At 49.4% G+C, this 15,232-nt stretch overlaps 1 protein-coding gene across 1 annotated transcript; it reads right to left on the bottom strand.

Moving 5' to 3' along the window:
• Window positions 1-2,712: 2,712 nt before the first annotated feature.
• On the bottom strand, window positions 2,713-15,207 carry ICMT (isoprenylcysteine carboxyl methyltransferase). Its single transcript, XM_031013340.3, has 5 exons — window positions 14,861-15,207; window positions 14,043-14,131; window positions 12,631-12,800; window positions 11,042-11,259; window positions 2,713-4,484 (listed from the first exon to the last, which is right to left on the bottom strand). Exons 1-5 carry the CDS (start codon window positions 15,053-15,055, stop codon window positions 4,302-4,304), a joined length of 855 nt encoding a protein of 284 aa, XP_030869200.1. The 5' UTR covers window positions 15,056-15,207; the 3' UTR covers window positions 2,713-4,301.
• Window positions 15,208-15,232: the final 25 nt, after the last annotated feature.

Raw genomic sequence — 15,232 nt, 5'->3', positions numbered from 1 at the left:
TAACCCACGTGACCTAAAATTTTACAAGTTTTTGTGGCAAAATGATGCCCAGATAGTCACATTTAAGCAAATATTCAGCTTGATTCAGTGATTAACAGCAAATGGGTCTACGTGCTAACATGGCAGCACATTCAACACATAACACATCACTCACATCGACGTCCACTGTCCCTGCACCTGCTACTTCAGGGGCACTGAGGCTCCTGTTCCAAGGCCTTACAAACCTATGTGGTGGCCTGCAGGGCAAAAGGAATTATCATTACAACTGGTTAGAGGTAGGAATTCAGAAAGAAATTGAGGAGGCAAAACACACGTGGTTTGAGGCTAAAGGCTTAAGACGCTTCTTACCCAGGAGTGACCTCAGAGTTTCACATCCCAGACAATCACACTGTGGTTGAGTGAAATCAAGTGCAGTTTTATTTAAGAACTGGAAAGAATAATCAGTATCTGTGAAAGAAAATCCAATTTAGAATATTTAAATAAACATTTATGTAAAAAGAAGAGTAGAATAATTACTCCGTTAAGTTCCTCTCCTTGCAATGGGATAGGCCGCCTCTAATGCAGATGGCTGGGTCTTCCAAACCCATGAAGAGTGCCACGGCTTCTGCAGCAGTGGCCCAGAGAGTAGGCACTTCCCAGCACGACAGAGAGGCCGAGGTCTTCTAACCTTGCCAAACCACTACAAAAGCAAACTATGGTGGGCAAGCCCAACTACCTAAGGCAGGAAGAAAGTGCAGTGAAGGGACAGTGGTGTGCTGTGCCTATCGTGGGGGTACTCCTAGCAGCCAGCTGTGGCCGAGATCTTACCAAGCCTGATCGGCTAATGCAGCTTCCTGGTTTAGGAACGTTTTCCCCGGTCATATCAATCCCCCAGGTTGGTAAATGAACAGAAGGGATGAATACAGCCTACTTTTTAGGCTCAAGGAGCAGCTCGTGAAGGGGTGGCAGGTGCACTGCTGCCTTGTTTTCTGTCCTGCTAAGAGGCTCACTCCGCAACCTCTTCTGTAAACTGCCACTCAGCAGCGGCCTGCAAGCCCTCATGAAAGGCTTCACTCTATGCTGTTTCCAGGTAGCTTTGTTCTGACAGTACCTATTTTCCACTTCAGAATCTCCACTTTAAAACCTGCAATGGAAAAATAAATCTCTTGACAGTTTTTTAAATCGAGAAAATTGGTGATGTGGCCTTGGCAGCAAATACCCAGAAAGCCTTTACCTCATTAACCTGATTCTCCACGGGCCCTGCCACTAAATTTATAAAGCTAAAAATAATCTCAAGATCACGGAACTAAAAAGAAGTCAATCACTTACCAAATCCTGCCCTTAAGGAGTTCATCTTGGCTGGGCGCGGTGGCTCACGCCTGTAATCCCAGCACTTTGGGAGGCCGAGGCACGTGGATCACTTGAGGTCAGGAGTTCGAGACCAGCCTGGCCATCATGGTGAAACTCCGTCTCTACTAAAAATACAAAAAAATTAGCTGGGCATGGTGGCCCAAGCCTGTAATCCCAGCTACTCAGGAGGCTGAGGCAGGAGAATCGCTTGAACCCGGGAGGCAGAGGTTGCGGTGAGGCGAAATGGTGCCACTGCACTCCAGCCTCCAGCCTGGGCCACAGAGCAAGACTGTCTTAAAAAAAAAAAAAAAAAAAAAAATGGAGTTCATCTTTTATCCCTAAGTAATTGCTGACTTCTGCTCTGGGATTATAAACAGGGTGGGAATGTTCTCCCACCATCCCTACCCCTGGAATTCTTCTCCAAAGCAGAGTACGTCAAGTTTTCCCTGGTGTCAAACAGCATTTCACCATGAAACCCTAAGACCTGCCTCCTGGGCTCCTTCCAGCTGGTGGGCCTGGTGTGAAGGTGGGCTTCCTGGGCCTCTGGCAGATGGAGGATGGCATTAAATGCCAACACCGTCAGCTTACCATCCACAAGGCCAGCAGCTGCCAACAGCTGCCCTAGACCTATCAACAAGACAACTTCATGGCTCCCAGTGGGAATGGAGGCTGGGCCCGCCCTACTTAGAGCAGGGGAAAGAACTTTTCCCTCAAAGAGCTGGGGCAGGATGCCAGAATCTAACTACATCCTCTCCCGGTTTGCAGTTCTAGGAAGTGGAATTTGCTGCCCTAGGCGTGGTCTAAAGGACAAGTTTAGAAATGATTCAACTCAAGTTCCCAAACAGAGTAGTGCCAGTTGATGTCCCACCATGGATCATTTACTCCAGAAAAATTGTAATGATGGCTCGGCCACCGCCTTGGCTAGAGTCCCACTGCACGCATGTCGTGAGGGCCGATGGGAAAGTCCGTCTGGTTTTTTTTGTTGTTGTTGTTGTTTTTTAAGATGGAGTCTCGCCCTGTTGCCCAGACTGAAGTGCAAAGGCCCGATCTCAACTCACTGCAACCTCCACCTCCTGGGTTCAAAGGATTCTCCTGTCTCAGCCTCCTGAGTAGCTGGGATTACAGGCACCCGCCAGCAAGCCCAGCTATTTTTTTGTATTTTTAGTAGAAACGGGGTTTTATCATGTTGGCCAGGCTGGTCTCGAACTCCTGACCTCATGATCCACCCGCCTTGGCCTCCCAAATTGCTGGGATTACAGGCGTGAGCCACCGCGCCCGGCCGTCTGTCTGGTTTTCAAACCAGCAGCTGTCATGCTATTAATCAATGAACCCGTAAGCCTCTTTGGTATATATAACAATGAAAAAATTCATTAAGCCATGAAATCTAGAAATAAGTCATATTTCTGAGTTGATAAAATGCTTTTCTGAACATACATTTTAGGTATCTGGCACAATTAACCAAATGTCTGCCCATTTTTGTGTAGCTTTCATACAGTACAGATTTCATTGATGTCGCTCCCACATCTGAGTATTAAAAACATTTGACATTGTTCTTCTCAGTCCTCACAACACCCCTGTGAGGTAGGTGGTATTGACCCCATTCCACAGATGGGGAGGTCTAGGCACGGAAAGGTTTAGTGGCTCCTCACAGGCCGCGTGGCGGGGCAGCAGAGTGGTGCTCTGGCCCCATGCCGACGCCGCCTTCACATTCACACTTCATCAGTGCCACCGCAACACTGCATGGCAGGATCTCACGCTGAGGCCAAGTTCCTGTCTAGTCCAGAATGAAGCCAGCGTCTCACCTCTTAAAGCTTCGATGTGTGACTCAAAGCCAACTTACTCTCCCAAACTTGCAAAACAAACATACTGACTGAATCTTAGTTGGGATTATTTGCAGTATTTAAGATTATTTTTGAGAGTCAATCTGCTTGGATTTGTAGTTGTATATGCTCAAATCCCTTTGGAAAACAGTTTGAAATGACATGAGGGACAATGTAATTTTGAGAACAGAACACAGAAAACAAGGGTTCTGAGACTGGCATTGAAATTGAGAATATAAGCTATGGTAAAATGAGAATCAAATCCCAAATAAACGGAGAGCAGCACTTCTCAATGTTTAAGGCCACGCACAGGGCAGGCATTCAGTAAGCACTTCTTGGATCAAAAGAAACTGACGCTCCTTTGAGCCGCCTATCACTGACAACAGGAGCTGAGACCCCCGGGAAAGCCAGCCAGGGCCATGATCCCCTTGGCCTGGGGCCACGGTCACACAAAGCCACTCAGCCAAATCGTGTGGAGTTATCTAGGCTTACTTGCTGCAGGATAAAAGTTGAGCTAGAACACCAAGCATTGAGCTAGGAATACCCCTTTGAATGTGTACTGCTACTTATAAAAAATAGATATGTAGCTATGATTAAATAGATGAAGGGCCAAAGCATCCTATGAGGAAGTATTTTTAAAATTGTATAGATGTTCATGCAGTGGGGGACAGAAATAAAGAGGTTAAAGCGGTTTGTGTTTTTCGGTTAAATGCAAGGTTGTAAATGCATTTTTACCGCTGATAAGAAGGGGTACCTGCTACCCCTTTCTGCTGTGGAGTGTTGCTGAGGACAGAGTCCATCTCTCCCAGCGAGTCCTGGTTATCCTTTACTTACACCCTGGCCTCGGGGGCAGTGGCGTGTGGCCTCGGTCCTCCCCAGGTAACTCTGGAGGGCGCTGTGGAATATTGCTGTGATTTGCCTCTTACTCGTCTTTCACCCATGTTCCGCCTTGATTCAGCATAAGGACAGACTGCTCCAGTGGGGCCTTGGGTCCTCAGGCCTTCTGACCGCTTGGTCTTGAGTGACATTCCAGAAGAGTGACTAATGACATAAAACAATTAAGAAAATCCATGTTGCAGCGGCCAACCGGAAACAGTTTTGTCCCAGGCTGCACAGGGTCGGAGGCCCCAAGGTCACCGGGGCCACTGCCCGTCACAGGTCCACCTTGACCCCCTTTATGAAAGGCAAGCCCGTGGGCACCCTCTTCTTATACTCCAGGTACTCCTCTCCAAAAAAGTGAATTAGTGAGATTTCTTCTTCTTCTGTTCGATCGCGGAAGAATCGCCACACTGTCAGGGCATAGCTGACGCCGCAGATGGGGTTACACAGCATCACCTAACAGAGGGAGACACAGGCTCATCAGGGTGACCGTGGGATGACGCCCTGTGCTTTGGTAGGCGTCTGTCTCTAATACCCAGAGGATTTCTGTGCCCATGCCCTGCTGAGACCGTCAGGGTCTCTGGGAGCAGTACTGTCACCTTCGCCCTGAGCACTCAGTGCTGCAGGCCTTTCTCACGTGCTTTCCTGTTGCTCCTCTTACACGAGAGAGATCTGTAAATCACAAGATCATCCTCTTGGATTTCAACCCTCAGCTTGGGGTGACAGCAATGCCCCCCACCTCCGGGTGTGAGCTCCCCAACATGAGGTCCCATGCACGCTGCCTTCCTGCCCAGGACCCTCCCACCACAAATGCATTCGCTTACACCACAGCTGCCTGGGCCTCTGCCTCCTAAACCCACAGCCTCTGCTTCAGCATGAGATACAGGGCCACAAAACTGAGCTTCCGAAATGCCCCTTCCAGCAGATTACCTCCACGCTCAGAGAGCTCCAGAGCCTGAACCCCACCCCCTGAGTCTGGGTTTCCACCCCCAGAAGAGCAGCACTTCGCCCACTTCCCCAGTCTCCTGCCCTCCCCACGCTGTGCCCACTTTGCCTCTTTTCTTTTTTTTCCCCTGAGACAGATTGTCACTCTGTCACGTGGAGTGCAGTGGCGTGATCATGGCTCACTGCAGCCTTAACCGCTTGGGCTCAAGTGATTCTCCCACCTCAGCCTCCCAAGTAGCTGGGACTAAGGGCATGTGCCACCACGCCCAGCTAATTTTTGTATTTTTTGTAGAGATGGGGTTTCACAATGTTGCCCAGGCTGGTCTCGAACTCCTGGCCCTTTCTTCCACCTTTAAAAACATCCTGGCCAGGTACGGTGGCTCATGTCTGTTAATTGCAGTACTTTGGGAGGCCGAGGAGGGCAGATCACCTGAGGTCAGGAGCTTGAGACAAGCTTGGCCAACATGGCGAATCCCCGTCTCTACCAAAAACAGAAAAATTAGCTGGGCGCAGTGGTGGGAGCCTGAGGCAGGAGAATTGCTTGAACCCAGGAGGCGGAGGTTGCAGTGAGCTGAGATCGCCACTGCATTCCAGCCTGGGTGACAGAGCGAAACTCCCTCTCAAAAAAAACAAAGAACATCCTTCCCACTGATCTCCAGCCAAACAGTCCTTCAAGGCCAAAAGCATTCCCCAGCTCCTCAGGGAACCACTCACCTACACCTGCCCACTGGTCCCCTGTGGATGTGCATCTTCCCCAACATACATTTTCTGTATGTTTTCTGAATATACATTTTAGCCAGGCTCATGTCCTGACCTCTCACACCTTCTCTTATTGAGCACTTACTATGTTCCCAGCGCCATGCTAAGCCCTTTACAATCATTACCCTGTTCAACTCTCATGGCAAACCTTTGAGGGCATGCTACTATCCCCACTTTGTTTTTTTAAAAATTTTATTATTTTTTAAAGACAGGGTCTCACTATATTGCCCAGGCTGGACTTGAACTCTTGGCCTCAAGCCATCCTCCTGCCTCAGCTTCCCGAGTAGAGGGGACTACAGGCATGTGCCACTATGTCTAGCTGCCCCCACTTTAACGTGAGAGGAGAAGGAGGCCAAGCAGTGAATGTCAGAATCAGGACTGGCCCAGTCAGTGACTCCGGGGCCTGTACCCTCACATCTGGCATAGCTTGCTGGGGATACCCTACAGTGGGAGTTCTCGATAGCAGGCTGCAGCCTGTTACTAAGCCATGAAATCATTTAGTACATTATGAACAGTATTGAAATAGTAAGATAGAAAACAGGATTTTGTAAACAGTAAGTGTAAGTATTATATCAGGAAAGACATGTTCCTTTCATACACACACAAGTGCTGGAGCACAATCTAAAAAAATCTATGGGCAAAAAGGTATGGAAAACCCTTTGGTTCTAGTGCACACACATATACAACAAGCAAGCATTTATGGCAAATTACATTATTCAGTCATAACCAATTTGTTCCCAAGGTGATTATTAATGTGGGGGTTTTACATGTTTCAGAAACAAAAAATGTAAAGTAAATGCTATGTGGTCATTTGCCCCACCTATACCGTTAGGGGTCACCAGAGTCACCAAGGACCATGCATTGCTGATGGGATGCCTGAGAGATCTCTGGATTTGCCCAAAGACTTGGAGACTTTTCCCAAACACTTGGTGAATTTTCCAAGATCTATTCACATTCTTTGGCCAAGTTTTTCTAGGACCAAGAGTAAAGAATCAAGAAACAGTTTCAAGAAATAAGGCAGCCAGGCGCGATGGCTCACGCCTGTAATCCCAGCACTTTGGGAGACTGAGGCAAGTGGATCATGAGGTCAGGAGATTGAGATCATCCTGGCTAACACAGTGAAACCCCGTCTCTACTGAAAATACAAAAAATTTAGCCAGGCATGGTGGCGGGCGCCTGTAGTCCCAGCTACTCAGGAGGCTGAGGCAGGAGAATGGCATGAACCCAGGAGGCAGAGCTTGCAGTGAGCCGAGATTGCGCCACTGCACTCCAGCCTGGGCGACAGAGCAAGACTCTGTCTCAAAAAGAAAAAAAAAAAGAAATAAGGCTTTGGGTTGGGCATGGTGGATCATGCCTGTAATCCCAGCATTTTGAGAGGCTGTGGTGAGAGGACTGCTTGAGCCCAGGAGTTCAAAATCTGCCTGGGCAACACTAAGACCCCATCTCTACAAAAAACAAAAAGTTAGCTGGGCATGGTGGTGCACACTTATAGTCCCAGCTACTCAGGAGACAAAAGCAGGTCTGCTGGAACCCAGGAGTTTTGACACTAGCTTGGGCAACACAGCCAGATCTCATCTTTAATACACAAATAAATAATTTTGTTTTCTGTTTTTAAGACAGGGTCTCACTCTGTTGCCCAGACTGGAGTACAGCAGCAATCAAAGCGATCCTCCTGCCTCAGCTTCCTGAGTAGCTGGGACTACAGGTGCACGCTACAACTGCCAGATATATTTTTAGTTTTTTCCTCTGGAGAGAAGGGTTCTCACTATGTTGGCCAAGCTGGTTTTTTTTTTTTTTTTTTTTTTTTGAGACGGAGTCTCGCTCTGTCGCCCAGGCTGGAGTACAGTGGCGCGATCTCGGCTCACTGCAAGCTCCGCCTCCCGGGTTCACGCCATTCTCCTGCCTCAGCCTCCCAAGTAGCTGGGACTACAGATGCGTGCCACCACACCAGGCTAATTTTTTTTATTTTTAGTAGAGATGAGGTTTCACTGTGTTAGCCAGGATGGTCTTGATCTCCTGACCTCATGATCTGCCTGCCTCAGCCTCCCAAAGTGCTGGGATTACAGGCATGAGCCACCATGCCCGGCCAGCCAAGCTGGTTTCTAATTCCTGGCCTCGAGCAATCCTCCTGCTCTGGTCTCCCAAAGCCACTGTGCCTAGCCAAATAGTAATTTTAAAAAAGAAATATACGGGTTGGATGCAGTGGCTCACACCTGCAATCCCAGCACTTTGGGAGGCTGAAGCGGGTGGATCATCTGAGGTGAGGAGTTTGAGAACAGCCTGGCCAACATAGTGAAACCCCTACTAAACCTACTAAAAATACAAAAAATTAGCTGGGCGTGGTAGTGCACACCTGTAATCCCAGCTACTCGCGGGGGCTGAGGCAGGAGACTCACTTGAACCCGGGAGGTGGAGGTTGCAGTGAGCCAAGATCACACCACTGCACTCCAGCCTGGGCGACAAAGTGAGACTCTGTCTCAAAAAAAAAGAAAAAGAAAGAAAGAAAAAGAAATACACGTGGTAGCTCACGCCTGTAATCCCAGCACTTTGAGAGGCCGAGGCGGGTAGATCACTCAACCGTAGGAGTTCGAGGCCAGCCTAGGCAACATGGAAAAACCCCATCTCTACAAAAATACAAAAATTAGCCAGGGGCTGGGCATGGTGGCTCATGTCTGTAATCCCAACGCTTTGGGAGGCCAAGGCAGGCAGATCACCTGAGGTTGGGAGTTCGAGAACAGCCTGACCAACATGGAGAAACCCCGTCTCTACTAAAAATACAAAATTAGCCGGGTATGGTGGCGCATGCCTGTAATCCCAGCTACTCAGGAGGCTGAGGCAGGAGAATCGCTTGAACCCGGGAGGCAGAGGTTGCAGTGAACTGAGATCACACAATTGCACTCCAGCCTGGGCAACAAGAGTGAAACTCCATCTCAAAAAAATAAATTAATTAAAAAATACAAAAATTAGCCAGGTGTGATGACACACATCTGTAGTTTCAGCTACTTAGAAGGCTGAGGCAGGAAAATCACTCAAACCCGGGAGGCGGAGGTTGCAATGAGCTGAGATTGTGACACCGCACTCCAGCCTGGGCTACAGATACTTAGGAGACTAAGGTGGGAGGATCACTTGAGCCCAAGAGGTCGAGGCTGCAGTAAACCATGATCATGCCAATGCACTATATAGCCTGGGTGAGAGACCCTGCCTCAAAACAAAACAAAAAACCATACATTAATAAAAAAAATATATACACACACAAACACACATATATAGAGCAGGTGCAGTGGCTCACACCTATAATCCTTACACTTCTTTTTCTTTCTTTTTTTTTTTTTTTGAGACAGAGTCTTGCTGTGTCGCCCTGGCTGGAGTGCAGTGGCGTGATCTCGGCTCACTGCAACCTCTGCCTCCCAGGTTCAAGCAAATATTGTGCCTCAGTCTCTCGACTAGCTGGAATTATAAGCAAGAACCACCATGCCTGGCCTAATCCCAGCACTTTAGAAGGCCAAGGTGGGAGGATGGCTTGAGCCCAGGAGTTCAAGACCAGCATGGGCAACAAAGGAGGAACCATCTCTTTTTTTTTTTTTGAGACAGAGTCTCACTCCATCACCCAGGCTGGAGTGCAGTGGCACGATCTCAGCTCACTGCAACCTCCACGTCCCAGGTTCAAGCGGTTCTCAGGTCTCAGCCTCCCGAGTAGCTGAGACTATAGGCATGTGCCACCAGGCCCAACTAATTTTTGTATTTTTAGTAGAGATGGGGTTTTGCCATGTTGGCTAGGCTTGTCTCAAACTGCTAACGTCAAGTGATTCACCCACTTCAGCCTCTCAAAGTGCTGGGATTACAGGCAACCGGCCGGGAGAACCACCTCCACAAAAAATTTAAAAATTAGCCGTACGTGGTGGCACACACCTGTAATGTGTTCCAGCTACTTGGGAGGCTGAGGTAGGAGGATCACTTGAGCTCAGGAGGTCAAGGCTGCAGTGAGCCATGATCAGAACACTGCACTCCAGCCTGGGCAACACAGCAAGATCCTGTCTTTAAAAAAAAAAAAAAAAAAAAAAAAAGCTGGGCACGGTGGCTCATGCCTATAATCCCAGCACTTTGGGGGCCGAGGCGGGCAGATCATGAGGTCAGGAGATCAAGACCATCCTGGCTAACACAGTCAAACCCCATCTCTACTAAAAATACAAAAAATTAGCCGGGTGTGGTGGCGGGCGCCTGTAGTCCCAGCTACTCAGGAGGCTCGCTTGAACCTGGGAGGCAGAGGTTGCAGTGACCTGAGATCATGCCACTGCACTCCAGCCTGGGCAACAGCGCGAGACTCCATATCAAAAAGGAAAAATAAAAAAAAAAAGGCCAGGCACCGTAGCTCAAGCCTGTAATCCCAGCACTTTGAGAAGCCCAGGAAGGCAGACTGCTTGAGCTCAGTAGCTCAAGATGGCTCTGGGCAACTCGAGAAACCCTGTCTCTACAAAAAAAATACGAAAAGTAGTCAGGCATGCTGGTTCGTGCCTACAGTTCTAGCTACTTGGGAGGCAGAGGTTGCAGTGAACCAAGATCGCACCACTGCACTCTGGCCTGGTCAACAGAGCAAGACTAGGTCTCAAAAAAAAAAAAAAAAAAGAAAAGAAACAAGGCCTTTTCTTCAGCCTGAGACAGAACAAACCTCCATGGCTCACACAGCTCACTAACACATGGCCTCGGCCCCATTAATACCTATTTCTGATGAAAACCAGTCAAGCTGCCACATGAGTGACAGAGGGCACTCCCTTCCCTAAGCCCCATCTCTGTCCTCACCCCCTCTGGGGTGCTATTAATAGGTTGAAGGGGCAGAGAAAGGGAGAGGCACAATGGCTCATGTCTATAATACTAGCACTTTGCGAGGCTGAGGTGGGAGGATCACTTAAGGCCAAGAGTTTGAGACCTGCCCGGGCAACACAGTAAGACCCTGTCTCTACCAAAAAGAAAAAAGAAAACAAACAAACAGAGGCAGAAACAGGATGAAGGGATACAGCAGGTAGCTAACAGCACCAAGAATCACCAAGGACTTACGCACCCAGGTTCTGGGCACATAGTGAAAACCATTACGGACTACATTAGTTCTCTTGATTTTTATTAAATTATCACTTGAAACGTGCCAAGAAGAACATGTACCTATTATTTAAAGGAGACCAACAACCTCATGAATACACTCAAAACCACTAATTGTATACTTTGAAATGGTGACTTTTATGCTACGTGAATTATATCACGTTTAAAATGTTACTAAAAAAAAAAAAAGGAAAGCAGTGTCATATTTAATATTATACCTGAGTTCCAATACTCCAGTAAAACCACCCGACGTAAGAAGGATGCCGAAACCAAGCGTACACTCCACTGGTCACCAGAGTATGTGTATCTGATTTTTCATTTTGTACCACGTGGTTGAAATTGGAGCCAGCTGTAAACATGGCCGCCTTCCTCAGACATTCTCCGAAGACCACCATCAGCAGCCCTGTGACACTGAGCCAGGTGATCTGCTTCAGTTCTGTGGGAGAGAGACATCAACAACACACGGGGAGTGAAAACACTGGCCTGCTGAGCTCCCCTTCGCACTGCTTAAAATTAACCTATTTTCCCGAAGACAGAAACAGAAAATGTGCTCCTGGGCAATCAGCATTTGTCATCACATTAAAATTTCATAAGAAAACACATTCCCCTAAGTTATGCTGTTCATCAATTTACTTTAAAACACCAACAAGCACAATGAAAGCATCATGGTAAAGAGATGCTCTCTTGCTACAGCTGATGGGCTCTCTGGTTCACGACCCCCGGCCACATGCTCAGTCCTTCATTTGGGGACAAGTATAGCTAAGAGAAGCAAAAAAGGGTCCAAGGTTTCCACCCTGAATCCCAGGAGCCACATGTATTTCATTTCATTGGCTGTGAGACATTCAATTTCAGAGTGCATTCCACATACGGAGGCTTTTGTTAGTACATTTTTTTTTGTTTTTTTGAGATGGAGTTTCACTCTCATTGCCCAGGCTGGAGTGCAATGGCACAATCTCAGCTCACTGCAACCTGCATCTCCTGGGTTCAAGCAATTCTCCTGCCTCAGCCTCCCAAGTAGCTAGAATTACAGGCATGCGCTACCAGGCCCGGCTAATTTTGTATTTTTCGTAGAGACAGGGTTTTACCATGCTGGTCAGGCTGGTTTCAAACTCCTGACCTCATGTGATCCACCCACCTCGGCCTCCCAAAGTGCTGGGATTAAAGGCGTGAGCCACTGCACCCGACCTTGTTAGTAAACTTTTTTTTTTGAGATGGGAGTCTCGCTCTGTCACCCAGGCTGGAGTGCGGTGGCACGATCACAGCTCACTGCAACCTCTGCCTCCCGGATTCAAGCAGTTCTCCTGCCTCAGCCTCCCGAGTAGCTGGGATTACAGGCATGTGCCACCACGCCTGGCTTTTTTGTATTTTTAGTAGAGACGGGGTTTCACCATATTGGCCAGGCTGGTCTTGAACTCCTGACCCTGTGATCCACCCGCCTCGACCTCCCAAAGTGCTGGGATTACAGGCGTGCACCACCGTGCCCAGCCAGTAAACTCTTACATGAAACGTCTAAATATCATCTGATTATAAAATTAGAATCACAACTACTCAAGGTTGGGGCTTCAAATTAGATGGTGCACTATGTGATGCAAACTTTAAAGCAAAAGGTCAGCACGTCCTCGAGTCAACATCCAGAGGCAGAATTCATGAGCGGAGCTCATCCTTTATAAATAGCTTAGTGAGGATAGAGGTCTGCGGAAAATCGCTTGGGGGAGATTAGACCTGAAAGGTGAATCAATGTCACTGTCCTCAGCCTGAATGGGAGCCACCCTTTTCCCCTCCAGAGGGGGATGTAAGGCACACTAACCTGGCCAGAAGATATTTTCAAGTGTGAACTCTAACCAAGAAGAAAGAGCAGCTACTGTATACTCCAGGCTGTGATTCAGGAGAAAGGAATCCAAGGACAGACTTTTGGGATTATTGACTGCTGTCACCAAGTATTCAGAATAGTGGAACAATGACAGGGAGCACATGTACCTATTTAAAGACAAAAAGAGAGTTAAGTTGGGACAAGAGAACCAAGTTAACCATAAGTGCACATCTGGGTCTCCTGAGCTGTCCCTAAGTCTATGAGGCCCTGTTCTCACCTGTCTGAGAGTGGACACAGGTACCCATCTGCAGCATCTACTACCTCAGGTTTGCAAAAAGTGGAGTTTTTAAGGGGCTGTTTTTCTTTCTGGTGTTTTGTTTTGTTTTCTTTGAGACAGAGTCTCGCTGTGTCGCCCAGGCTGGAATGCAACGGCGCGATCTCAGCTCACTGCAACCTCCGCCTCCCAGGTTCAAGCAATTCTCCTGCCTCAGCCTCTCAAGTAGCTCAGACTACAGGTGCCCACCACCGTGCCCAGCTAATTTTTGTATTTTTAGTAGAGACAGGGTTTCGCTATGTTGGCAAGGCTGGTCTCGAACTCCTGGCTTGGCCAGGCTGGTCTTGAACTCCTGACCTCGTGATCTGCCCACCTCGGCCTCCTGAAGTGCTGGGATTACAGGCGTGAGCCACCGCGCCCGGCAAGGGACTGTTTTTGAATGTCACAGGCAAAACAAACCCATAGGTCACAGAGGCATTATGGGCCCTTCTGTCCGTTAAAAATGACACTACACACAATAAAACATGAAAGAGGGAGATAACAACATAAAGGAGTGATGTATGTCGGATACAAAATTTAACAAAACTGAAATAATTCCGGCAAAGAAGGATTAGATGGCTCAAAATATTGATAAGAGGAGATAAAACTTTTTACCTTGAAGCCACTGGTTCATATCCAGGTCAGACTAGAAGGCTCAAGGGACTGAAATCATAGTGTAGGGAAAAATCCTACAGTGGCTGTGGGGATGCACTAGATGTGACCTAATAGAAATTAGAGATGAAAAAGGCCCATGAAGACAAGCCAGAGCCCTGCCCCTGCCCGCCACCGAGGACCTGCACCCCTTCCGGGAAGGGCTGCTCAAGTTACCGAATGCTGTCACCACAGCTGCGGATGACAGCACCTTTGGGGGTGCCAGGGAGATCTGTTTCTGCCTGATTCACAATCAACCCACAGGCACGAAATCACAAGGGCTGAAATGTGAGCAACTAGGGGGAAGCCAGGAGACTTCGTTTCCAGAGAACCCTGAACAGCCTTCTGCCGGTCACAGATGAGACAGGGATGAGGAAATGCCGCTACTGACCCTCTGATCTGTCCACCCTCGCCTGAAAACCAGTATTTCTGAAGGAATTCTTACCAGCCAAAGTGACTCCAAGAAGACTGGCTAAAACTTAGCAGCATGCCGCAGCCGAACACAAACCCCAGGAAACAAGCTCGGATGGCTATCTGAAAGGAACCCAAGAGAAGCTCAGTCATTCACAGTCCTCAGAGTACAGATCTGGGCTGCTGACCTTCCCGGAATAGGCAACCCACAGGCAAGCAGATAGAGCCGATTTGCTGAGGTTGAAAGGGAGAAGTGGGCGACCTGGGTTCAAATTCTGCACCCACCCCTCTCTGGCTGTGTGGCCTCCCAAATTATTTAACCTCTCTGAGCTTGCTTCCCCATCTACACCCAGGGGATAACAGTACCCACCTTTTAGGACTACAGTAAGGATTACCCACGTAAAACACTTAAGACTAACTGCTACCTAAATTTTAGCTGTCATTATTATTATTCGTGATTATTATTCAGGGCTGTAGGAAAACTGCTTAAGCCTAGTTTATGAGGTGAGGGCACCCGGGCCTGGGCGCCCAGCCCCACCCACGTCACTGCGGGGCCTTTGACCTGAGACAGGGCAGCAGGTAGGTCTCTGCACCTTAAGTTACATAAAAGCACTCGCGGGCTCGCTCACTCCACCCCACGCGCACTTGCTGAGCTGCACAAGCTGCAATTTAACAACCCACTCCTCGGGTGCAGGGCGCCCGAGCCCGGAGAGAGAGGGTCCCCTCCTGCGACCTGAACTCGCGGATGAAGAGCGCGCGCGTGGGAGGCCACTGCGGGCCCGGGGAGAAAGGTGCCCACGCGCCGCGCCAAGCGGACCCCCGCCCGCCCCGCCGGCCCCCGCCGGCCTGCACCTGGTAGCGAGGCGGCCGATAGAGCAGCAGCAGCAGCGCGTTGAGCCCGGCCACGTAGAGCGCCAGCCCGGTGCGGCCCTGCAGGCCGGCGCGCGTGAGCAGCGGCAGCGCGAGCACCGAGGCGCCCAGCAGGAAGGTGGCGAGGCTGAGACGCGCCTCAGAGCCCGGCGGAGCCCGCGCCGCGCAGCCCGCCATGGCGCCGGGAGGCGGACTAGCGGGCGGCGGCGCCGCCGGCTGTAGCCCGGGGAAACGCGCCGGCTGCGCCTGCGCACTGTGCCGCCGACGCCGGCCCGGGAAGGGCAGCTGCCCGCAGCTGCGCGCCGCCTGCCAGTTCTCGCGATAACTCCGGCCCGCCCTGTTGCTGTCCGGAAT

Source organism: Gorilla gorilla, chromosome 1 (assembly GCF_029281585.2).
Source record: "Gorilla gorilla gorilla isolate KB3781 chromosome 1, NHGRI_mGorGor1-v2.1_pri, whole genome shotgun sequence".
In the NCBI taxonomy this organism is placed as follows: Eukaryota; Metazoa; Chordata; class Mammalia; order Primates; family Hominidae; genus Gorilla; species Gorilla gorilla.
The sequence above is the reverse complement of the archived record's forward strand: the minus strand, read 5'-3'. Positions and strand labels throughout refer to the sequence as shown.

Excerpts from the sequence above, each read along its gene's own strand:
- ICMT (XM_031013340.3), bottom strand. The coding sequence starts at position 15,055 with ATGGCGGGCTGCGCGGCGCGGGCTCCGCCGGGCTCTGAGGCGCGTCTC. Across the intron at positions 12,801-14,042 it reads TCTTGGAGTCACTTTGGCTG|GTACATGTGCTCCCTGTCAT; the intron begins GTAAGAATTCCT and ends GTCTTTAAATAG. Across the intron at positions 11,260-12,630 it reads TGAAAATATCTTCTGGCCAG|AACTGAAGCAGATCACCTGG; the intron begins GTTAGTGTGCCT and ends TCTCTCCCACAG.